We start from the raw sequence: 27,037 nt of genomic DNA on the forward strand, positions 1-27,037 counted from the left end.
AAAAACAAAATCGCACGAGTGGAAGTCACCCTAGTGGCTTTGAGTTTTATGAAGCAGAAACTTGTGATTACGAAACGCCAGCAGTTTCGCTATTTTTGTTAATATTAAGGTACTGATTCAATACTAGACATGTCAGAAAAAGGTCCACAAGGTCTTTCACCTGTTTTCTGCGCCTAGTTAATTCAATAAAATAAACATTTAGGGCTTTTTTTCGGTGATGCCTTCTCAGAATATTGCCCTCAATACATAGTTGTACCACTGTATCGTTGTGAGAGCCAGTTCCTATCCCACTGAGAAGCTCCAGTGCGGCGTATGTTGATGTTGATTTATTTTACGGTAGGGTTTAACCCGCCGACGCAACGCAGACGATGAGGCGCGCTGTAGTGGAGGGATCCGGATTAATTTTGACCACCAGGGGATCTTTAACGTGCTTTTCGCCTCCATCTGAAAAGCGGCCTCCAAGGCCGGGAATCGAACCCGTGTCCTCGTGCTCAGCAGCACAACGAGCGCGGTGTATGTAGCCCAGCGAGGCGTGCTTCTTCATCTGCTATAGCTCTTTATTGAACGAACATGCTATATCACTACAAATAATCACAAACTACCTCCACTGTGGGGCATACGCAGACTACACGTCGCCTCCTGAGTACCGAGCACAGCACGAGAAATTTCGGCGTAAATCACGCCAGGAGTCTCGGCAGAGGTTTGCACCAAGCTCGAGGATTAGTACAACCAGGGCGAGTGCCAAGGAGCCAAGGAAGGTGAAGAACAGCATCGTCAGGTCCTGGAATCGCAGCGTGTTCGAAGCGTAGGGGCCCTCCTCGCGCTGACTGCTTCCGCTGCTGGCGAAGCAGGCGCCTCCTGGAGGTTCCAACTCGTACGGATGCAACGACGGCACGCCGCTCTGCACCCACCACTTCACTCTGCGCACGGGACAAGTAGAAACCCAAGTACAATTTATAGAATAGGAACTAGCGCACTACAACCCAAGCAACAGGCAGTACAACTCAATAACTCCGCTACTGGTTACAATTCTGCACTAGCCGTGAAGGACGTTGTCTTTGCGGGAGTAGGGTGCGTTAGATTTTGTTTTAGGTAGTTTTTATCCGAAATTTATACAACTGTAGCTCACGCAAACCTTTAACTAAACGCGCATATTTATGTTGTTTTATTTAGGCTTTGATTTATTTCATCACTGTCGTATTTATTTAGTTTTCTTTAGTTTTTTTATTTTTCTCTTTATTTATGTTTCTTTATTTATTTATTTATTTATTTATTTATTTATTTATTTATTTATTTATTTATTTATTTGTTTGTTTGTTTGTTTGTTTGTTTGTTTGTTTGTTTTGATGCCTTTTCTCGGAGCTGGGAAAATTCTTTGGGCGAGTTGTAAATCGCGAAGATCAATTTATTGAAGACTGGTAGGAAACCTGTTTTATACTTGTGCCACACGGCAATTTCCAATTGGCTGTTGAACGGTCGACGTCAAGTGCGCCCTATGTATTTACAGTGGTGTACTCGATGCACAATTGGTTCAAAGGCCTTAGGCCTTTGAAACGGCCGTGTAGCACAGGTATTAAATTCCGAACTGTTAAAACCCAGCAAGCTATACCAATTTTAGAAACTTTCCAAGCCGTATGTAGGGCTAGCCGTATCAATTCCAGCTTAATTTAATTGGACCTTATTATATTCTACGCTGCTGTACAGTACATTTCGAACAAAAACAAGCAATAGGGCACAAAATTTTGCCGCAAATACTGCCATAAAATGTAGTGATCAAACCGGTTTTCCTTCAATCCATTTTTATTTCTATCAACGTTAGAACTTCCTTCTCAGCGGCCAACGCGTCAGCATTACATAACAAATTATATTATAATTGCGATAATCTACCAGCAATGCATTCTTTTCACATCTGAAATTCCGTTTGTGAATATTAGGTTTTCGTTACCTACGCAGACATTACTTCACAACACTGGGAAGCGCACATGTATTATGTGCGTCCTATGTATCATGAAATGCAATTTACAATCTGAGCCGACGCAGTACCGAGTCAAGGATTAGTGAAAGTACTTGGTCTTGTTTATTTTCACTTTTAGACGCTTTAGGCTGGGATATGCTACCCCGTTATTTGCTATTTGCTATTCCTCGGGTTTTATTTTGAAAATCCCTCTTCCTATTTATTACGCTTGTTCGAAAAATATTCCCGGTATTTATTTCTTGGGCCTACCAATGGGCAATAATTGAAATAAAGACAAATAAACGTACCCGAGGGTTAGATGATAATTCAGGGGGGTTCAAAAACACCGATGCTTCAACAAAACGAGATTATTCATTTTTTTGTGTGTGTGCTACCCTGTGAAATTCTTTTTACACATTTGTATTGGTCACCGATGTGAGTACCACGACCGGCCGTAAACATAGCGACGTGCCCATTGAAGCCGTGACAATAGTTCTCATCGTATCGGAAAAAAGCAGGGTAGGGACGCCACGCATGCTTGGTCATGTGGTGCTAAATTTATTCCCCAACTAGTGTGCCTCGGTACTCGCGCAGCCCACGCGCGGCATCAAGGCATCCTGCCCCCAACCTCCCCATACAAAAATATCCTGTGGTCGGCGATAGAATTTTTTTATGGTTGTCTTTAGCCATTTAGCCCAATTAGCTATGTACATTTATATTGCTGCCTTTAGACTGATTATATGAATTTCCCGTCATAATTCATACTGAAACACCAGAATAGGATTTAATTATTGCTAGAAACATCACTTTGTGGACTAACACTATTGTATTAGCGGCTGGAGGCTTGCAGCCTTATGTCCCTATGTTGTTAGCTATAGAAGCTTTTATGAATGCAGGCTTTTATACTATAGAATATGCGCCAAACACTTTCCTAAAGTCGGCTAAATGTTGCCTAATAGTCACACGTCTAAAGGATTACAGTTAAATAATTCTCTATTCCCCCGACAATGTTTCACTCTGGGACCTCCTTCTGTATGTATCCATTACTGTATTTCAGTGTAACGACTATATCTTTTCAATAAACCTTCAAACCTTCAAACCTTGCCAGCCGCAGAAGCTTTCATGGCTGCCTCTGTTTAGCTTTAGAGCCAATTATCTCCAATAGCTAGCAGAAGGCAGCTGAGGGGTTCTACGTAGGTGGACTTAGAGCTAGACAAAGGCCTATAGCCAGCCAAAGGGGCTTTTACGGCTCTGTATCTTTAGCTTCAGGACAGTTTTTCTTCCAAAAGCTGGCAAAGGACAGCTGAATGGCTTCAAGTCTGTAGACGTAAAGCTTAATAATGGTCTACAGCCAGCCAAAATATCTTTGTCGCCGCTGGTCTATAGAACTAATGCCATACATATTTCTGTAGCTCACTAAAGAAACTTGAATAGCTCTGACTCTAAAGACTAAACACACTAAGATGTTCTATAATCGTGTAAAGAAAATTGTACGATTTAGAGTCTTTATTGCCGGATGCATAAATACTTCAATAGCTGGCTATAGCCAAATTTATGCCCGGTTATGGGTGACTATAGGGACGCATAGCCATAGCTCAACATAGTATTTCCATAGACACCCATAAGCCATTTACGGGGCGAGCCAGCTTCGGTTCGCTCGCAGTGCGCGCATAAAATGTAGAGGTCGTACCTATCAATACCGAATGTACCCATCAGTACGTATAATACCGACCAGAACAGAGAATTTATGATTCACTCTATCTACACCCGATTATTAGCTACGGAAACTTCGACGTACCCAACTGAGCCTCGCTGCGACAATATCTCACTGCTCGACAGGGAGTTTTTGTTTTCCAACATTCCCGTTCATTTCAACATTCGGGCGCATTATCGACTCTCGCTTTACGTCGACAAGCTTTCTTTTTACGTGAAGCTCCTCTATACACGTCGAGAAGTTCGTAGTTGAGGCATGAACATCCAGGAGGCATTTCCAACACACCGATTAGGTGCTTCCTGCGCCGTCATTCTTGCGGGAAAGCGGAATGTTTTTGCTGCGAAAGTAGCGCTAATCGACGGTAACCTCTTCAACGACTGCGCCGTTATCACCACAGCTAAAGCTTGGCTTGTAGGAGCTCCCTATACTTTGGTACGGCAGCCGTCTTTGGACAACGCCTGCAGTGAAAACAGCAGTTATCTGTATTCATGGTGCTCCTTCAAATCATTCACTGACCGTCGCGCCCACCACGACTACAGGTGAAATTTGTGATCCCCGCGCGTTTGTTTGTGTGTGCACGTGTGTGTGTGTGTTGCGTATGTGTGCATGTGTGTATGCAGGAAGGGGGGGGGTGCACGCTTTTCGCCGCAAGATTGTCCTAAAGGTGGCGAGAGCGTCGCGCTATTCGTGGGGATGCTCCTATGAGCGGTAATAGGCAAATACACGGTGTGGGTTCGGGTCGTGTCTTTTACGCGTCGTGTGGGCACGTGAAACCCGCAGAGAAGAGGGGTATGCTCTAAGTCGGTTTCTGAACGTTCACTGTACGGCAAGGAGGCGGCAATATGATTTATTTAGACGCTGAAAAAGCGGCTGTTTGTCAGGAATCACTTACGGCTGAAATATTGACACGGAACCTGCATGCTGTGGTGTGTAGCACGATTTATCACGTGTATCACTTTTAATATTGAACAAAAACCAAAACAAACCGAAAACAGGAAGCCATAATCTTGGGAATTCAGTTAACGACAGTATCTCCTTTATTTGGTAACATGGTACATAACTCGATTTGTGGGATGCTCTGAAAAAGTAGCAGCACTTCACTGCTACCACATTCTTTTTTAAGAGCTTCCGTTAATATTTCCTGTTTGCATTCTAAAGGCACGATAGAATTTCTGAATTTTAAACAGCGCAAATATATAAATGCGAAATTTCATACGCGTCTTTTACATGCAGTTTTGGTTCGGTAAATTTTTTTGTGATATTGAAGGCAGGCGTCATCAGTAACCCTGTCGTGACAGTTGTTGAAGTCTCCTATCGCACGAGACAGCGCGAATCAAATTAATAACGCGCGCAGTCTAAATAACATACCACGTTTAGCGAGATTTTGCAACGTTACTAGCCAGGTATGGAGTTGCAAACCCAGTTTCTTTGACGCTTACCTTACTCCAAGCACAATATTTTCCGTTACAGCTGTGCTGTTCAAGATTTGGGTTCCTCTTATAGTGTAAGAAGTGCCTAGGAAAACAAGATCTCTTTTCAATCTTGGAAATTGTCACTTGCGAAGACAAGCAACCGCCAATGTGGAACCATGGCCATATGTGGAAACTGAAAGGAGGTTGCCCAGGTACAGGTGTAGTAAAACATTCCTCTGCACTTTTCTGTTACAAAATAACGCCGCAGGTTCCCGATCACTGCGCTGTGTTTCCGCTGAACCTCATGTTTCTATTCGCTTTCGTTTTTCCAGGTAGCTTAAAAAAGCACGGATAACAGTTATGTGTCTTTTTTTTTTCTTTAAGAATACTGATGACGTCACATTCACAGCGCCAAGAGAACGCATGTAACGCACAAACCTAAACGTTGGTGACAAGTACTACGTGCAATTGAAAGTACCGTCGGCGTCCTGTTCAGTAAGAGAGAAAAAGGCATTATTTCCATGAGCAGTAAGCGATCAGTACTAAGGAAGTCCCCTTTTCGCACGATATTTTCCAGGAATTATGGCTCCTCTTTTCGCAATTTGTATATTAAGCCCGCATTGTGGCAGCAAGAAAAAAAATCAAGCGGTTTGTGGGATACAACTTGCCCACACGCATGCAGCAATGTACTGTCTTCGTCAAAACTTTCTAGGCCATTGCAAAAGCGGATAGCCTAGAGCTCTGCACGAGCCCGGGCTCGCCCGAAAGCCCTGCCCCGACCCACCCGCGGGCTAGACCGGGCGTGCCGAAGCGTTTATCGGCAAGCCTAATCCGGGCTCGGGCTTGAAGCCATGAGACAGTGACAGCTTCGGCCCTGAAGCCATAGTCCTGAGCCATTATATTGCGGCGAGGGTATTGCGGCGTACCAATATTTTTGACTTGAAGTGAAGAAATAGGATTTTAAGTTTACTTCCATGCGCTTCTTTTTGTTAGTAGTATCGCTAAAAAAAGCTTTTTGCTAGGTCCAATAGTCATTTTACTCTTGCTTCACTGGCATTTCACGTGTTGCATCAATATTTTGTATGATTTTGGTACAACATTTCAATGATATTGTTAAAAGGAACGGCGCAGCGGCCAATGGAATAATCCAGCCGACTTGGAGCTGTGCACCTATGTCTACGTATGCCTGTGTATTACATGTTGCAACCAATCGAAATGCGGCTTCTGCGCCTTGAATTGAACTCACGTACTAGGAAAGTACCACCGCTGAACAACCACTGCAAGTAAAACATTTCAATGCACGTACAGTACTCGTGCACTCAAGCGTGGCATTAAAAATTTCTGCATACCGACGTGTACCCGCGAAAACCACGTGATGTCGCCAAGAGTCTGGTCAGCAAACGTGATGGTGGCTCTGACGTAGGAATACGAGCTATTGCTACACCGATGTGACTGTCCTGCCCGGCCTGGGCCTGGGTTGTGCTAGCTTGTGGACGCCCGCCTCGGAGCCGGGCCTGCGCTAGAAGTTACGGACCTGGGTCTGGATTCATAAAGTGGTCCGGATTCATAAGAGGGACCTACCCTAAAGTCAGGCCCCTGCAGTTCCCAAGCACAGGCCACAAAATTCTGAGTATAAGCCTAATTCTCGAGCCTGGTTGAAACGTTTTATGCCATGAAGCTGGAGAAGTCGCTGTCTTTCTACGGTCATACAATATTCTGCTCACTGTTAAACGGCAAGTTTTTATTTCGATTTAATTTTTACATAAAAACGTAAAGCGTGACCTAATAAATCTTGACAAAGACCATATGTGCTGCAGAAAATGTTTGTGTTTTGCCCGGCGGAACGGATAATTTTCAATTACGGGTTCATTACTTTTTCTTTAGACCCATTTCTACGTTAAGGTATTAAGACCTCACTATATTAGGCATACACTTCGTGGAGAAACACCCCTTTTCGGGCGAGGGGATTCGTGTCGTATTTAAAAATGGGATGCATAAAAATAAAACATCGAAAACAACAGGGCACACGCAAACTCACAACTGCCTAATTTTGCGCAATATCCACGCCATATCCACTTTAAATAGTCTTGCAAAACAGCAAAAATATACTTTAAAATACACATAAAATTAGCAAGAATGTCGCACAGTATCAGCAACGGCTTTCCAAAACGTAGTCATCTTTTAAAAAGAGCGCGAAGAATTCCCTGTAATAAACTCTTCAACGTGTGTAAAATCCGTCCTCGTTAATGTGTTAGCTATAGCTCCCGGGTCCTGTACCAAAAAATTGTTTTTAACGCGATAGCGTTATTATCATCATTTTTCTATTCCCCCATGGCTCCAAGCCGTCCGCTATCACCCGTGCTCATCGGGCGTCAACGGAAATACATCCCTGCTGCCACCCGGAAGCTACGACAAAGGCAGCGATATTCCAAGGCTCCCCTGAACCTGTAATGTCGCGATACGGTAACAAAAGTTCGGAAAGTAGGACAATGATACAACGGCGGGTACGAAAGAAAGCCCACGCGTTATCACCAGGTGCCGTGTCTGCGCGGCATTAGGAACACACCGTAAAACAACAAATGAGGCAGTGCAGGGAGACATGGGATGCCCATCCTTCGAAGTGAGAGAAGCACAGAGCAAAATATGTTTTAAAGAACGACTTAGAAATATGTATGATCAGAGGTGGGTGGCCAAAGTGCTACGGTATCTTTACATGAAAAGCATTGACACACAGTGGAGGAAAGTAACCAGAAGGCTCAGGACAAAGTATATGAAACCTGCAAGTGCAGGGGAAACGCCAAGGCAATAAAAAATGAAGTGACAGAAACAGAGATAACGACCTCGAAAAAGAGGACGAATGCGAAGTAGTCCTTAGATATCTACAGGATAGGGAAGCAGGAGAACACAAGGGAAACATTCTTCGACAATACCAAAGGGAGTGCATTGCTTTTTGAAGCCCGAGCGGGTTGCTTGCGGACAAAAACGCTTGTCCGCGAGCCGGTACAGGAAGAACTATGCGCAGACTGCGGAAATGAGGCAGAAACCATGCGACATGTTGTAACGGAGTTCAAAAGTATCCGTCCAGTCCTCAGTGATGGAGCCATCCAGCTTCCGGAAGCCCTTAGCTTTAAGGTTAGCGGAAAAGTGAACTGCACAGAAGTACAGGTTAGTAAAAGAAGGTTAGAATATTGGTGGGAAAGAACAGAGAACAAGCTGGGAAGACATGCGAACAAGGAAGTCAGACTAGCCCAAAATTTTCGTAAGAGTATTTTCTTTTCATTTTGAAAATATTTTTTTATTTATTTGGTTTGTATTTTTTTGGCGAGGTGATTGTACAATGGCGTTGCGACAAAGGCCGCTGTGCAACGCCACCCCGTTACAAAGGGGAAGCCACTAAGCATCATCATCGTTTGTTCTATGCCCAGTCGCTGGTAGCATGTTCGGCAGACACGGTCTCCAGCGGTTCCCGCAATTGACGACATCACAACACAGCGTGCGTCAATCAGAAGATAAAAATAAATTTTCGGTAATTCATGCCCCGGAGCTGCTCGCTCGATACTGGGTGTGTCGTAGTGGAAGTCTACTGAAAACGTTTGACCACTTTATGACCTTTAACGTACGATGAAATATCGACACATTGGTCTTTCTGTTTTCCGCTTCAATAAGAAAAACGGCCGCCGCAGCCAGGAATTAAACCAGCCTCCTTGGGCTCAGCAGAGCCACGCCTTACCACCTAAGCCACCCTGCTGAGCTTTTTACCGGGAGGTATGCCTGCACCAACAGTGGGTGATTTAACTGAAAAATGGGACAAGGGAGCAACGCCTGTATCTCAGAAATCATGGAAGGCATAAATTATACGCCGACAATAGCTACAATAGCGCCCGCTATATAGCGCCTAATCGGGTGTTATCAAAACACTTTTAAACATTCCCACTGTTATGCTGTTACGTCTCCGCTGCATGCTCGGTATGGTAAACAACAGATGGCGCCACATGGCCAAGTTAAAAATCACCCTAAAAATAGGTATGGATATCCTCCCAGGGAACTCCAACGTAAGATGCACGGAGGATGTCTGGACAAGCGGGTAGTTCCAAACTCACAATCGCCAAAAACAGAAAATCTTTAACCAATTTTTGCACACAAGCAAAACGTCCAACCAAGAGAAGAGCAAGCAAAAGAGAAAAGAAACGATAAGATCCATGCAACCACAAATTATGACCAAAATATTGCAGAGCCTGCAGTACCACAAACGTCTGACATAAACGTAAGAGTATGCGAAAATAGGGGAAACATCCATCGTATTGCGCGCAACCGAGCCATTTCCAAGGGTATGGCCTCAAGATCAGCTCGCGCTGATCTTGAGGTAACGAGCGCGAGATGATGTTCACAGCTGTTCTTAATTGAGAGCGGATCTTGACTGAGAGGGCAAGAGAAGGAGCTGCTGCACCTGGGGTCGTACACTCAGGTTCCGCCTTTGAGTTCCGTGCCATTTGTTACTCCATTTTTCTAAACCACAGCTATTTCTTCGCGAACAATATCTTTTTATTATGTGATTTTTTATTTCTTTATATCTCTCTGTTTCTCTCTCTCTCTCTCTCTCTCTCTCTCTCTCTCTCTCTCTCTCTGAAAAAAGCGAAATTTTTCAGCCCGTCCTAGACATCACGGAATAACATTTTGATACACCGACACTGACTCCAACTCGCCCACACTGACCACTACCTTGCGTTTGCGACCGTTTGCACTCACATTTTAAGTCACAGAAGAGAAGAAAGCCTTTGTTTCTCCTGGGACACGGCGGTTAAAAACTCCGGTTGCTAGTCTTTTTCTTTTCGATAACCCTTCACGCTCGTGAAGCATAGATCCGGAATGCAGCAGCTGTGTACGAACACGTTCCGTGGGAGTCGAAGTACAGCTATCGCGCCTTACCTCTCAGGATACAAACGTGGATGTCTCTCCAACTTTTTTCTTTCTTTCTTATTTGTAAATAGACTCAAGGCTATTTTCAAATGGTGTGGCAAATGTAAGGGCGGACACGGGTCTCGTCATCTCTTGTCCGTTTCATGTAGCTAACTGATGTCCTTTAAATAACCACCAGGCCACGTTCAACAAAGCCCAATTGGCCTCCCAAGGTGGCTAATAGGTGACTGCACCCATCTACAAAAAAAAAACTGCAAACTTTCGGAAAAATGTCCTTAACACGCTTTAAGCTGAAACACTGACCACTGCGACGATGTTTGCTGGTTGCTGCGACGAGGCCGCTGGTTGCTGCGTTCCTACATGAAATGCGCCAGCAGAAACGCCTATATCATTGCTACTGCCAGATAAGTACCCAAATGAGCTTTTTCTCTAACATTTTCAGCGAGCGCTTTGCGTTTTGCGCTACGGGAACGAGCAACCGATGTGAGACCGGCATCCACAACATAGGCACCGCACACTGAAGTTTGTGCGCGACTGAAGCGCCATCTCTCGCCGCCGTTTAGCAACTCTGGGTCGGTGGATGTCGCGGCCGGCCGTTCAGCGCACGTAAAATCACGCGCGCTGCGTGCGGTTCGACGTTGTGTGGCGGAAGTTTTTTAAGAAACATAGGTATAATTGCAAGTTGCAGAGTCAAGGATCAAAATGCTGCAGGAAAGAATTAGTGGTCACGCCGCTACTGCTGCGTGACGAACTGCCACAATCGCAAAAGGCAGCCTGCCATTGTTCTGTACAGGTTTCTCGGGCAGCCCTGGAGAATAAGCGTCGCAAGGAATGGATTTCAGCAGTTAGAAAGCGATGGCATTTTTCGTCAATGGAAGGCGTAAAATATGAGTATCATGACTGCTTATGCGCAGCGCAGACACGAAGGGCCCTAAAACTAAAACGGTTGCCTTCAGTGTTCCATACACATGGCGCGCTGCGATGAATAACAAGCCGTCGGGTATTTGCATAACACAAGGTATTACGGCTTTTGCCACTATTGTTTTATCAGCAGTAACCTTTTTTTAGCGACATTCACTGCACCGAATGGATGCCAAAAGGCGGCACAAGAATGTGTTCACAGCACTTCGCGGGTGATGCCAAAAGCGATGTCAAGATGGTCAATACGCACCGCGCTTACTGCCCTACTTTGTTCTCTGAAGTGTACAGAGTTCGGCCCCATATTCCAAGCGAGACGGGGTAAGCTATAAAAGGCAAGGTTGCATTCACTCGCGCTGACGTCTTTAATGCGTTTTGCGTACTCTGAAAGTTGAGGTTACTATATATTGTTTAAGCAGAGGATGCGGAGAAGGAGGAAATACTTTTTCGAAGAATTCTTAACGGCGTGAACAAACTGTATCAACATTAGCCTCCAAGACGACTCTAACATTACTCACAAGATAGAATCCGAAACTAAACGGAATCTTCGTAAAGACAAGCGCAGCTCCGCAGCAGATTTCCAAATATGTGAACTGCGTTTACTTTGTCATCAGCTAATAACGTTCGGAATTCGTTGTTAATTAGCGACAACACCAACCGATCTGAAGAAGGGCAACCAGAAAAGTAACTGCAGTGTGGTTGCGCGAACAGAGAAAACAGCACAAACACGCTTCTGTCGTGAGCGCCGTTGTATACGCTAGGGTCACTTGATTAGGCTGTAAAACAAAAAAAAATTAATAGTCACCTTAATTGCTGCTGTAAATAAACTTCCCTTGGTGAGGATGGGACTTCGCAACAATGTCTGTCCCATCAATTTCTTTCACGGCGCACACGCGCGCGCGAACATGCAATCTCTAACTTCTCGCGCACGTGAGGCCGACAATAGTAGTTCAGCCCCGTAATTGTCCGGAAATCGCACAGAAGCACTTGAGATATGGGGAAACTACTTGCCAGAACTGTTTTTAAGCACGAGACACCTTTCAAAAACAATCGCAGAATGGAAAAAACAAACAACTGAGAGGTGCCGAATATATGAACGCGCGCCCGACGTCTGGCTTTCACCGACCCAAAGTTAGCTCAAGCTTCCGCGGGGCGGCACTCGGTGTACTTCATTCGTCGTGCCTTCTGAGCAGTGACGGGTTCCTATAGGAACGGTCCGTCCGTCCGCCTCCAGTGGCCGACTTTGTTCGGTCTTGGGCAAATACTCGTGCTATGAAACACGTCGTAATTCAAGAGGCATTGACAGCGCGTCTTGTGTTCCTTCGTGTTTCTTTTCTGGTGCTCATCATAAGGTGGTGTCGCCAGATGCTTGTTCGTGTTTATTTTTTTCATCCATAGTAGGGTCGAAAACCCGTAAACGTTTCCTTCGGTTTATTCTTTCTTACTTTCGCGGCCTTCAAACGCGCGGAACGCTATACGCCTCGAGCGCGGCCTGTAGGGGCGCCACTAAAATCCCCCTAGCGGCCCGTTTCGAAAGCAGCCGCGGGAGTTCGCGCCCCGCTCCCCAGTGCCGCCGCTGCTTTTGCGGCACGTTCACGACTGATATTTACCGTTTGCGGGCGTTTGAAATCCATGTTTATGTGGAGCAGTCACTCTGTTCGCAAATGGGGTGTGTTTACGAGAGTGTAAATGCTTCTGACGCGATCTTAGTGTGGTATATTCGGTCTGTATAAGCGCCAGGTGTGTGCCACAGGCCAGCATCGCGGAACCGGCGTATGATGAAGTCGATTGTAGTTACACAGACCTGAATTTACTAGCCGTGTCTCCGTAACCACCGGTTCCTCAGATGTTCATGCTACGGCTATACACTACGATTTAAATCGGTTTTGTGCGCTTACATAATCAGCGGAGCACTCATACCTGGCTGCACGCCAGTTACGTTTGCCAATATTATACCTCAGATATTGATCACCACCATTTACAAGCCAGTCTGTGTTAATTTCGGGAATATTCAACAAAAGTACGATGGACAATGCATAATTATACTCGGGGATCAGTACACGACAAACGGTCGTCTTGGCGTAAGGTGAGCGCCCGTAAACATTCATCTGCTACATATATCTTCTGCGAGCAGCGCGGAGACGGGCTTAAAATATAATCCGTGTCCGCGACTAAATGCTTCTTCGAAATATCGTCATATGGCACAGGGAGCCTGCAGAATAAAACAGAAACTGAAATCAGAGGGCCTTATCACATACTACACTCTTCCAACGACACCTTTCATCACTTAATTGTTGAACAGCCTACCCTGTATACTTCCAAAAATGCGTCCGCCGTACGATCAGCTCTTCGTTGAAGTAGAAAAACAAAAGGAAAGTGAACGTGAGATTTGTGTGTGGGGTTGCTAAACCGCTCATTGCTTGATTCCGCTTCGCATTTGTACACAGCGTCCCCCTTCCCTCCCCCCCACCGATGTCTCGCGAAAAAGCAGTGCATTTCTGGTATAGTTGGTCTTGTGAACCCTACGTGGCTTAAGTTTCGACGAACGTCTTTAGCATGTCAGAAGCTCCACTGTTTTTTTTTTCATTTCTGTTATAAGAACTATTATGTTTCTTAATTCCGCACTTGCACGGCATTTTTTTTTTCCCGTGGATTCATTAACTTGCCTTGGTTCTTGCTATATGGCGTGTGTGAGCACATATTTAACGATGCACAGGCTTGGAATTTGCTTAACATTTTCGCATGGTTTATATTCTTAGAACAGGCATTAGTTATTGTCCGGGATTGGGTAATCACATCCCCGAAACACATTTTTCTGCGACGTATATATTCGAAATAAAGCCGCGTTCGTTGTCCACGCTGCAAAATGAAGCCAACCTCTCATTGTGCCTGTATCTGGTCTAAACTTGGCGACAGTAGAATTCATTTGTGCCTGATGTTTTGGAGGTGACATGGGTGATATGCTGCTGCCGTCGCCGACGCCCGAAAGAGCGGCGACGAAGCGCGCAGAACCGCGTCCCCGGGTATCTCTTGCAGGCGATCGCGTACTCTACGAAGACGCAGCTGCTTTTTAAGTGACCTAAACGTGCTCTTTGACGATAGACGCCACCTTAACAAGTTTGTTTTAGGGCGCGGAAAGGCGAAAAGAAGCGAAACAGAACCAAAACACTGCACGAGCCCCTATCAGCCACGCAGCGCAAATCCCGTCAACGCCGCGGAGAAGCGGCGTCAGGCGGCGCAGCGATCGCGAAGCTCGAGGCGTATAGCAAGGTGTTTGCAGACGGTCGGGTTTCTTAGCGAATGATATTCGGGTAAGTGCGCGTTCGGTGAACGCAGCAGTGTGTGCGCTTTCGCCATCCTAGCGAAGAAACGATTGCGCGTAAAAATAAAATTCTTATTTACGCTCGCCGTCGAGGCGACATAAGAAGTGCAGCTCCAACCAGTGTTAATCAGCAACGACTGAGCACCCTGAACGGAGTAAAAAACGAAATTAAACTATGACAGGCCAATAAAACTCGCCAATAGCGGATAAATAAGGAGCAAAAGCAGCGCAGCCAGGAGCAGGGGCGTCGGAAAGACCTAAAAAGGACCCAAACAGGCATTGACAAATTGGACACACGGAATCGTCGAGCATGGACAGGTCGCTATGTATAAAGCTGGCTACGATGAGCACAAACAGTTCAATACTTTAAGGAGCTGTCATGTTAGGAACGAAGTTCTGGAAAAAATTCCTTGCGCCGAAACGTCCCCTCTACAAGATGACAGACACGTAAAAATTGCTACCACAACTCTAGAACCCTCAATATGGTGGATCAAAGATGTGTAGTGAAATGTGCCTCAGGAACAACAAGGCCCCAATGGCGGTTGTTGGTGTACACGCATACAGAAATCGTTTGGATGGCGGTTCAGCTAAGTTTTTCTGTCGGCAGTTTTGTAGATCAAATGCCCAAATTGTTCTTTTGTTATCGCCAATTCCGGCTGGGATATACCAGCCTTCATTTGTAAAGATTTTGGAAAAAACACCACAACATTTCCGCGAACCATGTATTGGGTTTGTTTATTTATGTTTTGCTTTTACTTCCCGGCTTCGCCTGTCTGGGTTATCTGTGTGCCAAGGGAACCGCGTGCTTCATTCTTACTTTCTAAGCCGCATGTGTTATCTCTTTTGATAAAGAGAGCGTTCCGAACTAACGTGAACAGCCTAGGCTAATCTTCTTTGTTCCGGATGTAAATCGACCGTTCGAGGAAAAGTCGCGCCTAATGATACAAAGCTTGCAGAGCAGACGCCACGGCATTCCATTCCACTCTGATGCTCGCCGACGCACGTCACTCTTTTTGACTGCTGTTTCGCCGCCAGTGTATTCTTTCAGTTGTGAGGGAAGCACAAGTTCGCTCCAATAAACTCGTTTTCTTTGAATGCAACTGCGTCGTCTTTGACTTCGTGACAATATTGAATAGCGTCGGGAAACAGGAAATGAAAAATCTAAGTTTAGTTGCTCTGGATGGCCCTTGTGGTTACTAAACGTGTGGCATAGCCACTATCCGCGGGCATTTACGTCCTCTCGCAGTGGGTTGGAGACAGAAACAACGCCGACAAGGTCTATTCCACCACATTCACAAGCTTCACAGGGAACGTCAAACGGCTGAAGAAGAGCTCCGGTACACGTCGGTGGTCTGACGGAGAGTTGACATAAGCCTAAAGAGTTTAACATGACGACTAAATAATCTTTACGTGTAGGGCAAGGTTCTGGTACTGCGCCTCCGACCTTACGCACGAGATATGTAAAGGCTCTAAGCAGCTCCAATTTTGTGGCTTCAGTCCGGCGTACCTGATCGCATGTGTAATTTCGACCAACCAAGAAAACTGCTGACTCATCAACGCCCAGTCAAAACCGCTGGATATAGGGTGTGGAAAATTCAATCATACATAACTTACATCTAGCTCCCCATCCCGGAATTGGCTCGAAGACATTTACACCAGGGGCTGAAGCGAGAATGCTAGCCCTTGTGCACTTGGACCGGTTGTGCGCAGCTTGTGTTCACATGTTTACGGACGGATCTGCCGACAGAGAAACACCAGCGCAGCGGCATTTGTGATTCCCGGCATAAAAGTTTCCTGCGTGGCTCGCATTGACCATTTGACATCATCTACAACGGCGGAGTGTATAGCGATTGAGGCAGCCTTGAAAAAGATCAAATTGCTTCGGGTGCGGCGTGCGGTAATTCTTACGGATGCTAAGTCGGCCCTACAATATCTGCAGCTTTAATGTCCCGCAGATAAAACTTGCCAACGCTGCATACGTCTCCTTTAGCAGCTAAATGAAAACGGCTATATCGCGCGCTTCCAGTGGGTTCCTTCCAATATAGGACTGCTTGGGAACGAAGCCGCGGACAAGTTGGCCCGCGAAGCGACATCTTGAACTCGTTTTGTAAAAGTGGCTCCAGACGAACTGTGACTTGTAAAAACCATCATTAAAGAACACCTCAGATCTCTTGGGCGACCGCAACTACAACCGTGTGTTACCAAAGGATTGAAGAGCACAGAGGCATCCTTACGGTTCCGCATCCGGACCAAGTCAGCGCGGACACGCGCGTGGCTTCATAAGCTGAACGTTGTCTCCACACCTCTGTGCGCAACGTGCCGTGTAACAGGTGATAGCGGACGTTTTCTCATGGACTGCTGAGAGTACGCGACGGATACGTTAGCTTTGTTTAAGGAACTTCGAATGGGTGCTGCTCCGCATGACTCTTTAGATGATACAATTTTTCCTATAGGACATTGGGTAGCCAGGAGAGATATTTTGCACCTCATCCTCGGGTTTTTAGGTGACACACGTTTCAATCACTCCTAGTGATTTCCCGCGCATAGCGGCAAGAAGGTGTTGATCGGGGGAGCAATTGCCGGCATATTCCCGCAAGGCTACATCCACCTGTTAGTAAACATCCTCATCACCACCACCACCACCGTAGCAAGGGTTCAACAAAACGCGATATTTTCAAGTGCCACTGCTAGGGGTGTTACATAGTTTAAAATCGGGTTTCGCATACTTCCTAATGTGTTGCTTAGCCATATATCGTACTGGGTTCTGGTGATATACCCAATTTACCCACTGAAAGTACAAAAACATCACGCATTTCACAATAAGCAACAATTCATGGGGCAAATCTAAGTTTCTTTATATATCTTGCATGCTTTTGTTTTTGTGGCTTCCTCACAAACCTGTACACAAGGATAACAGATATATGTTTGCGAAAAAGTTAACAAGGATAAGAAGAAGATAGCGCTGGTATTTTTCTTACGAACATTCCTCAGGACTACGATGAAGACATAAATGTTTTTGACCGGAGGTGCGCTGCTTTTGTCTTCTCGTTTGTGCTTCTAGCCACCTGTGCAATCAACGCCTCTCCTCATCAACGCGAGAATTCCAACCCAAGCACCTCTTCCCTATCGCCACCCTTCTGTGCCTTTCGGATCCACAGGTGCACCGAAGGGACCTAACAAAACACTACATAAGCCACCCGGAACCATCACAAACAGGAACATACCGGTCAGAAAAACAAAGAAAGCGCGGACATGTTACAAAGGAAGCTACTTGCGCTGGCTGCCTTCGCTATTATTATTGCGATGGCAATCTTGAGTCACCTGGCGCAAATTTGTCATTAATTTGTGTAGCCTGTTCCTGCCGAGGACCGCGTTTTAAACTTAAAATGTTCTCTACAATACAAGAAATACCTTAAATAAAACGGGACTCGATGAAGACGTGTACAAAACGACGGGCATGTGCGTGCCCGAGCATTACGGGCATCGGCTCAGACAGAAGCGGTGTATTCGGGGGTTTTCTGGAAGACGAACCGGTTAACGAAGCGGGAAACACGTGTGCAGATGCGTTCTTTGTCGCCCATGGATTTTATTTTCCCCTTGAAAACGAGAAACACGACCTCCCGCCGCACGAGGGCAACAAAGTCTAAGACGCTCAATCGCGTGGCGGCGGTTGGCACGGCGATAAGGAATGCGTCGATGGTCTCAACAGACTGCTACCGGACACCCGATTAGTGCGGTGGTTGTTTGGAAAGTATTCATGCTGCCAGGCCACCGGCTTCAAGAAAGGGCGAATAGGCGAAGGCCGGGTTCTTCGCCATGCCAAGGCGAGCATAGGACGACGTTGCAAGTATTTACATGGAACAATTGGATTTCGAAGGTTTGTGTGCGATAAACGTCGTCTCTCGGTACCCTGGGAATGTTCCTTTGTCGCCCGTACACCTCCTGCCCAACAGAGGCGGCGTTGAGTTGGCGCAGCGGCGTTTCAGTCTTGTGAGCGTGCTGAACTATCTGGAACCCGCCGTGGCTCCTCGCACTGTGTGAGAATGAAAAGAGGCAAAGGGCGACCTGGCGCAAGAGACATATAACATTTATCCAGAAAACCTCCCCCTTATGAGGTGGTGGGGCAACATGCAAGTCAGCGCGCGTCGCCTACGCGATGACCCGAGGGCTCGGCAGTCAGGGCAAAGTCCCGGGCTCAGCGCACAGTATCAGAGCGCATCGCCGCGCTGGCGAGGTGGGCTGGCAGCTGCGAAAGGGACAGAGCCCATTTGCTCACAAGTGCGTTCCGCTAGCTGTAGTCACGCGTGAGGGGCACCCTATAGGTTGGCGTCGGGACAAATGGACCAACCTAAAGGGACACTGAATTGATTTGTATACATTGCGGGATTACTAGCGCAAATTGTAGTACGGAGTCCATATGTCACGTTCCGACCACTATGATTGTGCTTAAACGAATTTATTTAGTATAAAATTAAATTAGGAAAGGCTGTTCTCTTCTATGCATCCTAGCCCATTCTCTGCGGAGTTTTAGAGTGACGTCAGGGCGAGACGACTTGGCTTGTTCACTGCTCGCCGACCTTCTGACAGAGTCAGTCGGCCAAGCGTTATTCTAGGCACTACACCTGCATTTACTCCGCCGGCCGCCGACGGGTCGTCGCCATTCGTTTGCTCAGTTGAAACTAAGCCACGGCACGTTTGTTAATGGAAGAAAGTGCCTTTCTTTACTTTCTTAGTTTTTACACTGTATCAAGCTCCAAGTCCAGGTCGCTCCACACAAGCGCTGCAGAAGTGCACATGAGACGCTTCGCTGACTGGTACGCTAGTAGAAAAATCGAAGGCCCCTTAAACAAAGCGGGAGAAGAGCAGTCGAAGTCAAATAGGTACTAAGGAAATAAAGTCAACTGCAATTTTACCGTACTGCGTAAAACTAGGGAGTACGAAGCACTTCTTTGCGCTGGGTGAACACGCACAGCGGTTGGCAGCACGACCACACATTTGTGAACGCTTTTCAGCCTCAGAAATGCGATTGCTATACGTGAGATATTGTGGAAATTTGGGGGACGCTTACTGCACGAGCGTTATACAACAAATATTCACCTAAGCAGCTGGAAATAATAAAACTAAATAAAATTTAAAGTGATTGTTCATTATATACGTTAAATTGCCAAGGTCGGCAGCGCTGGCCCGTGGCCGTGTGGTCTGGAACGCTAGGTCATTTTGCAATACACAAGTTCGAATTCCGGAGGGTAAACTCTTTTTTTCCGTAACTTGATTTTTCTCGTTTTCGGCCGATGTTTTCTTTACGGAGTTAACTATTTTTGAGCCGTAACGTGCACTGCTCCACGAGGGAGTTCGCAGAATACCCGCAGACTGACAATGACGCGCCAGCGTGTTCTCGTAATTGTGCTGTTGCCATAAGCAAAGACTGCTTGCGGGCAGTGGGCATAGGCCAGAATAGGCAAACCCTTGGCCTTGTGCGGACAAGCTTTTTACGATACAGCGATGAGTGAGGCAAGCTCCAAATATGGGGGGAAAGCGCACGGCATTTGAGCGTCTTCGGTGACGCGGAGGGCGTTGATCCAGTGCGTAGGGCTCGGCTAGTGATTGCAACGATTCCAAGCCGTCCTGGGAGTCTTATCTGAGGCATTGTACAGACGACAACATGGCAGAATCGCGGTATGGCGATTATAGAAATATCGAGGATGTCTATCCAAGAGTAACATCGTAGGTGAACCATGTTTTTTTACAGAACCGAAACCGTTGAATGCTATATTCTAATCTTAGACATCGTGCAATCACGGTGCACATCCTCCCGACGTCACAGCGTTTAGTTGGTGCGGCCGCCGCAGTCCGCGCATGGTAGTTCTCTTTGAGACTTTATAAAATAATTACCGAATTATCAGCCAGATAAACACTGCAAAGTGTATTTATTTCGGCCAGCATCAGCAGTGAAAGCAAAAAACGGGAGCTTGAGAAATTCACTTCAGTGTCCCTTTAAGCCACGAGCCGGTGCAACAGATCTACGGCCAAATTGTAGAGCAAGCGTCACATAAGGCAGGCATCAGACTGTTGACGCAACAGTCGTAATAACTTTAGGTATTGACGTCATTTCACGTCTCTGCCAACCGAACTGCATGACACGCCGTTTTTTTTACGTCCATAGATCACGATATGGCTTTTACATTGGTAATCTAAACATACTAACTTAGGCACCCTGTAGAGGGTTTCCGAGATCCCTCTCCCGCGCAAGGCACGCGTGGTGCTTCCGGGCGAGAAAGGGCTCAAATGCAGGTAAAAAAATACCAATGACCAGAGGTTAGCCCCCTAACAGGGTGGAGCAACTATCGTTCTGATAGAGTGTTATCGCGGAACGGTCACTGCCGCATACACTCCGGCAGGAATTCGAAAGCTTGCGCTCGTCCTACGCAGTAGCGCCGGTGCGCGCTCGCCCTTCGGGAAGAGGGGAGAAAATCGCCGCGTGCCGTCACCAAACCGAGTGATCCGCACGGGCAGCGGACACAAGGATTCCGACATTTCCACGATACCAATACGAATACTTTATGCGTTATATTAGGATAGCTTTTGCAGTAACTTGTGATGGGGAACCTGCCACCACACTTCGCCATCCTCTCTTTTTAGAGGTGTGCCAAACGCACTCGGGATATTTTAGGCGGTAGCCCTTCGCCGACGTGTTCTCCACCAGCTAGCACAACGACTAAACTTTGTTTTCTAATAGTCACCCCAAACCCTCAAATAAATATTTCGGATTGCACATATTGGCGACGCCGAATACAGAAAAAGACTGTAAAGTTCCTTGCAGCAAGTTCCCCAGTATTTCATAACACTGTTGGATGATATGATGCATTTTTTGTTAGGAAATATAATTCGGGATATAAATATATTCCAGACGTTCACTCTGGCATCGTTTACATATGTAGGTGCGTCTTTATTTCAACCTTTTATGTAGTGCCTTTTGTTGCTCAGTAACACCTTCTGACGCCAAATAGCCAAGTTTTTTCTGCTAAGAATCACTGTCCATACAAGGGTAGATAGAATTGAGGCTAACTTGAAAATTTGGAGAACGCGTCAAAAAGCCTTACTCTCGCTAGCTTTTACCCTAGTATGCTCCTGAGTAAATTATTATGGTCTCCCGGCCACGGCGGCCACTTTTCTGATGGATCCCGCGAAAAAACGTTTCGAGATAAAGGGGGAAAATACATAGTGCCTATAGGAGGTAAATGCACGGCGAAAAATGTTTCGACTTAACCGATATTTCGAGATATCCGCGTTCGAGTTAACGGAGGGTTTATATGCATGTACTTCTGACTCTTCAACATTGCTTCAATGCATATACGGACTCTTCAAGTAAAAGATAGAATATCTTAGACACTCTAGCGGCGTGCGCATATGCTAACACAGTGAAAAATTGCCCGGCAGCCACTATGACGTAACCGCAGTCGGATATTTCGCTATGATGTGATTCAAAACTGAGTCTTTTTTGCTCATTCTTCTATACGTTTTTCTTACATCATATCAACATTGCATTTACAGAAAGAGAGTAGGTAGTCATTACCTACGCATTACCTTTTCTCCGCCACTGAATGTCGATTTAGCTATTTTGCCCTTTCCCTACCGCCATTCAGAAGCCTTGCTACAAAACAGCGGGTGCGCTTACTGGGGATGTGAACATGGTCTCGATTATAAAAATATGCCGCTGAAGTTAGTTTTGCCCATAATGTACACGCTGATGGTATATATTCAGAGGCCGTCGCGGTGATAATGCACATATTTCATTCTGAACGTCTTCATACAAACTTCATGCCCATCTTCATAAAAAAACACACCGACAATCACAAATAAATGCAGTTTTTCATACCCGTTTTTGAAGCCATGTGCATAAGCACACTTCCGCGTACTTGGAAATTCCAAAAGGAACACCTGCGCACTCGAATGATGTATGATGACATCCAGTTTAAGATATCCTGCAATGTTAGGCGAGCTAGAAATGGTCCTTACCGACGCAGCATAAATAACGCAGAAGTAGGAAGACAAATTAAGTGCGCGAATGCGCGTGTTTTCTGCGAGGTAAAGTATTTTACGTGATCTTAGCTTGAAGTAAGATTGATGTGCTTTGAAAGGTGCTTATTGCATTACAAGCAAAATTAGGAAGACTTGACAAGTGCTTTTTCTTTTAAGATAGCGCAGAGAGTTAACTGAGGAATAGGCTATTTACGTAATATTTCCGGTACATTACCTTCTATGCAAATGGCCCGTTTGAGAATTACGGCCAGAAGGGAATGTATGGTAAACTGCAAGACCCGTATTGAGAACAGGCAGAGTGCTCGGCGTGATAATTAGGTGAATAGGTATACATCGCAAAAGGGAACACCCAAAAATTTGGAAATCTTACAGTCACTCTATCGGCGCGGGCGTTCACCTTTTGTTTAGTTCCTTGAAGAGGTCGGGAGGGAAGTCCTTGTTGGCGACGAAGACGGAATTCCACAAGATGAGGTATCCCCTGCTGACATAGAAGCGTGCTTGCGAGTGCAGGCACACGTCCTTGAGACGATACTTGGCAGACGCCTTGGCGATGATGATGACCGCCTTGTGCTTGAGTATGGCGTCGATGTCCTCAGGCCGGTAAAGGTTCGGGACCTCTCTAGCCGACCGGTGCTTCACTGACATCGCATAAAGGTGTCGGTACTCTTCAAGAGCAGAAGTCTGCGAAAACGAACAGTGTAAACTGCCTTGTATATTAGCCAGAAATTAAGATGGCTTGTTTTTGGAGCAAGGAAGGAGGAATTACTTGTCCTGGCGACATTTCTGAGGGCACAAATGTTCGTGAAAATGCTGCGGCGTTGAAGCATTAGCATCTTGATGCACATATTGAATGTGTTCCCGACAATACGCGATCCTCTCAAAACGTTTCTCTTCCTGGCTGGCATATCACTAAAGAGGGGTACTTGCTTAGTGCGAACTACTGGAAGCTACTACGAAACATACCGGGCGGAAAACCAATCTGGTGACTGCTCGTCTTCGTAGAAACGAAGGTAGAAGCAAAGCGTGTTAAGAAATATAACGTCAGACTGCCTTCATTAGCGGTCATGTAGACCATTTTATCTACGTACGGTTACCCGTCATTTCTAACAGTATTAACAAGAGCTCCCACTAAGAGATGAAATCGAAGCCTACGTATTCAACTCGTTTCTTTTGAGTCATGAAGTCAGGAAAGCTGACGGTACAATATCACATATCATTGCCTCGGGATGCTCAAGAACAATCTGCGCACTAGGCAAACGTTTTTACCTCCAAAAAAATAAAAATCTTAACGCCATCTATATAAAAAGCAGTTATTCTGAACAGCGTCGAACATAATGTTTTAAAGAACGCCGCTCTGATATTCAAAAATTTCAAAACCGGGAAATTTCAGTTGTAGAAAACGCCAATCGCGAACCCCTGAATTGTTTTGGTCGCTGTCCCTATAATCGTCGTCAAGTGACTATTCAAGCAAAAAAGGCTGATTTTCATATGTATTGAAAAAGAAAAAATTAGGTCCTTTTCACAAAGGGGTCTTTGGGGTTATGAACTCATCGGTACCTTACCTAAACTAATGACAATTGCTTGGTCGAAAGCGGCTGATCAGAAATATCATATTGAACAATCTCTCGCTTCCAACAAAACAAAGCCAGCTGCGAGTCTTTTGCTATGTCCTGGCATGGTACGTTTGCGTGAGGATCTATGTCGGGAGCAAGTAGTGTTAAATGCCGGGGACTCAATCAGGCAGGCACTTGGAGACTACTAAAGTGCATTGGGAGTGAATTTCAAGACATTCCACACATTCTTCCTTCACGCGGCTTCTTTCAACCTCTACGACAAAACTGTACTCCAGCCCGCAACATTATGCCGAAAATTGTTTCTATGGGTGTTCGGCGACGCAGCACTACCGGAGATGATAGCAGCTTAATTCATTTCCGCGCTAAGCCAGCGTATGCTTGCAAGGAATGCGACGCGTTAGTATAGTAACTTCTAACCTTTAAGACGTTATTCGTTTATTTGCAGTGAAACATTTGACATCCACTTGAAATGCAGCCGTACGGATACAAAGTAAATCTCTTAAACTGTCTCAAAAACATTGAAGTTGGTGCAAAATTGGCCCTCCTCCACCTTTCAAACGCGGTACCACGACCTACCAAAAGCCGTTGCCGTGCTGCTGCATCTCAGGTGGATGTCAACATTTCTTTCGCCGAAAGGTAGTCGACTTAGGAATTTCCCCTAAATCTGGTCACTATGTCTACTTTAATACCGACAGTAAATCTCAAAATCAAATTGAGATTTCTACGATGATGTTACTGGTCGCTTGCCTTGAGGCCGAGCTGAACCTTGTAGTAGCGGGAGAAGCCCTGCAGGTATTAAAGAGGTCTTCGCTTACACGGGTTGCTGACAGGTGCGTTACGAGTGCACCGAATGCGCTTTGGTAAAAGCCAGCACATTTAGGAAGTAAGCGTTATCGCGCGCACAATTTCGACGAAGTACACTGTAAATTTTGTGGCGTTTCGACGTGATTGATTGATTGATTGATTGATTGATTGATTGATTGATTGATTGATTGATTGATTGATTGATTGATTGATTGATTGATTGATTGATTGATTGATTGATTGATTGATTGATTGATTGATTGATTGTTCGGCTAAACGCGCCGACGGATGAGGCGCTCCGTGGTGGAGGACTCCGGATTAATTTTGACCACCTGGAGATCTTTAACGTGCGCCGAAATCTCAAACACATAAGCGTTTTTGCAGCATGAGCTACACTGGCCGACGTTGAGCAGTTTCGCGCGGCTCCTGGAGAGGCGTGCTGCGCATTCGCGAGGAACAGTGACGTCTCACAGCGCACAGCTTGCGCGCTGGAGCCGCCACCGCCACGATTGGAATAAATTGGATTTCATGGGATTGGATTGGATTGGATTGGAAATCGTTTTAGAAGCAGTAAGCATGATAATCAGCTAATCCTAGACCATAAGGAAACGTAAGAATAACCATCTGAACCTTAGCTCACGTTACGTATATCCTGGGCATAGCCGAGTTAAGCCAATGCTCTTTTTTTTTTTGCATTTCGCGTCCATTAGAAAACCGGCCACCCCAGGCGTGAAACGAACCCGCGTCCATGTGCTCAGAAGCACAACGTGATAGCCACTGAGCCACCTCGGCGGGTTCCACGTGAAACGTCATTTAGCCCCTCGCCAAGCTCATGGCCATATATGGGCAGTTATTTCTAAGGTGGTTGGCTGCCTAAAAATGATTGCTTTTCTTCAGTGGTTTTTGGACAGGAACCTCATATTCCTTCATATGAGGTTCATGTCCATAATATGTTTACGGCTATGGAGTGCAAGCGATTGGATTTCAGTACACGAACATTGTAATGAATATTAAGTGTTGGACGCTGCGGTCTACATCGCTGTTGTGACCTAATTGAATGGGATTTCAATTGGTAGTCAAGCTAATAGCCCATTCGCTGTGTCACGAAGGCGCTGAATTCTCAATTTAGCTGTTATACCTAATGCTTATGGTGAATCTCACCTCTGTGGGTATTCGAAACGTTGTACAAGATAAAAAGCACGTACCAATGGCATTTATGAACTAAAGATGATAGTATACCGCTTGACCGGCAAAGACCCGGCAAAAATATACCACCAAAAACATGCACATGTGATCACTAGGACATACAATCCTGGAATCAACCCGGGTACGTTCGGTCCATCCATCTGCTAGCTAGTTGTTCGCTATTCGGTCCGACCCACTCATTAAACTCGAATGCATGACTGGCTTGGGTTAAATTGTCAAAAATGTTTCAAGTTTGCCCCTTATCTCAAACTGTTCAGCGAAGACGGCATTCTAAGAGATCAATGTCGTTAGTGCTAGAAAATTCACTCGAACTTACGGAACCAGAAGTGAGTGTATCTGAATTGCAATGGATTGGGATGAACTACCACGTAACAACATACAGCACCAACCGACCGGCACTAAATGCGGTCACATCTGATATAACCAATAGTCAGATTATGTACAATGGGATTATTACATGTAAAACACACCAGCTAGAAAATGACCGTAAAAAGAGTCGAAACCCTCTATCTCAATAACTGGTGTGCACTTGGCTTTTTTGCCCCCCCCCCTCGTTATATGAGACTCCTGCGGAACTTTTTCTCGTAGGTGTTAGCGTGATTGACGTCTTCACGCAAATTGCTTTTACGAAATTGCTTTATAATTGTTAGGCGGAAATAAAACAATTCCAATTCCGTAATTAACATTTCCAATCGTTGCTACATAAACTAGCAGAACAGGAGCTCTTGAGCCTTGGTTATAAAAAAAAAAAACACTTAAAAACCTGAAGGACAACACCAAGCTGGGTGCCCGCAGGGTACATCGGAATCATGTGGCGTCGCTTGAAGAGGTCCTCCGCGGTGTCGATCTTGGCGAAGGACGTCCGCGTAGTCAGTGTGGCCACGATGAGGCTGGTGAAGTACGTGCTCACTACAAGACAGGCGAGCACCCAGGCTCCCGAAATGGGACGTGGCACGCGCTTGGTTTGCAACTTCACTGTGCCTGGAATCATGGCGCTAATTTGTCACTGTGTAAAGGAATTATCGGTGTCGTTCGCATTGCTAGAAAACATTCAATGTCAGGATTTACACAGAAGTGCCAAACATGACCTGGCCAAATCACTTGGAAAAACAGCATTTCAACATAACATGGCCAACATTTACATAAATTACTTGTATAAAAATGCAACTGCGTGGT

General features: G+C 45.8%; 1 protein-coding gene across 1 annotated transcript; it reads right to left on the bottom strand.

Annotated features, from left to right (window-relative positions):
• Positions 1-625: 625 nt before the first annotated feature.
• LOC144165827 (uncharacterized) lies at positions 626-26,852 on the bottom strand. Its single transcript, XM_077695603.1, has 3 exons — positions 26,625-26,852; positions 22,675-22,958; positions 626-920 (listed from the first exon to the last, which is right to left on the bottom strand). Exons 1-3 carry the CDS (start codon positions 26,850-26,852, stop codon positions 626-628), a joined length of 807 nt encoding a protein of 268 aa, XP_077551729.1.
• Positions 26,853-27,037: the final 185 nt, after the last annotated feature.

Source organism: Haemaphysalis longicornis, unplaced genomic scaffold, assembly GCF_048455015.1.
Source record: "Haemaphysalis longicornis isolate Haplotype H1 unplaced genomic scaffold, Haemaphysalis longicornis Haplotype H1 scaffold_15, whole genome shotgun sequence".
Lineage (NCBI taxonomy): Eukaryota > Metazoa > Arthropoda > Arachnida > Ixodida > Ixodidae > Haemaphysalis > Haemaphysalis longicornis.

Bases quoted from the DNA above. Each gene is read 5' to 3' on its own strand.
- LOC144165827 (XM_077695603.1), bottom strand. From the start codon at position 26,852: ATGATTCCAGGCACAGTGAAGTTGCAAACCAAGCGCGTGCCACGTCCC. The intron at 22,959-26,624 runs GTTTTTAAGTGT...TCGTTTTCGCAG, and splicing joins AGCTTGGTGTTGTCCTTCAG to ACTTCTGCTCTTGAAGAGTA. The intron at 921-22,674 runs GTGAACGCCCGC...TCCCGTGCGCAG, and splicing joins TTCAAGGAACTAAACAAAAG to AGTGAAGTGGTGGGTGCAGA.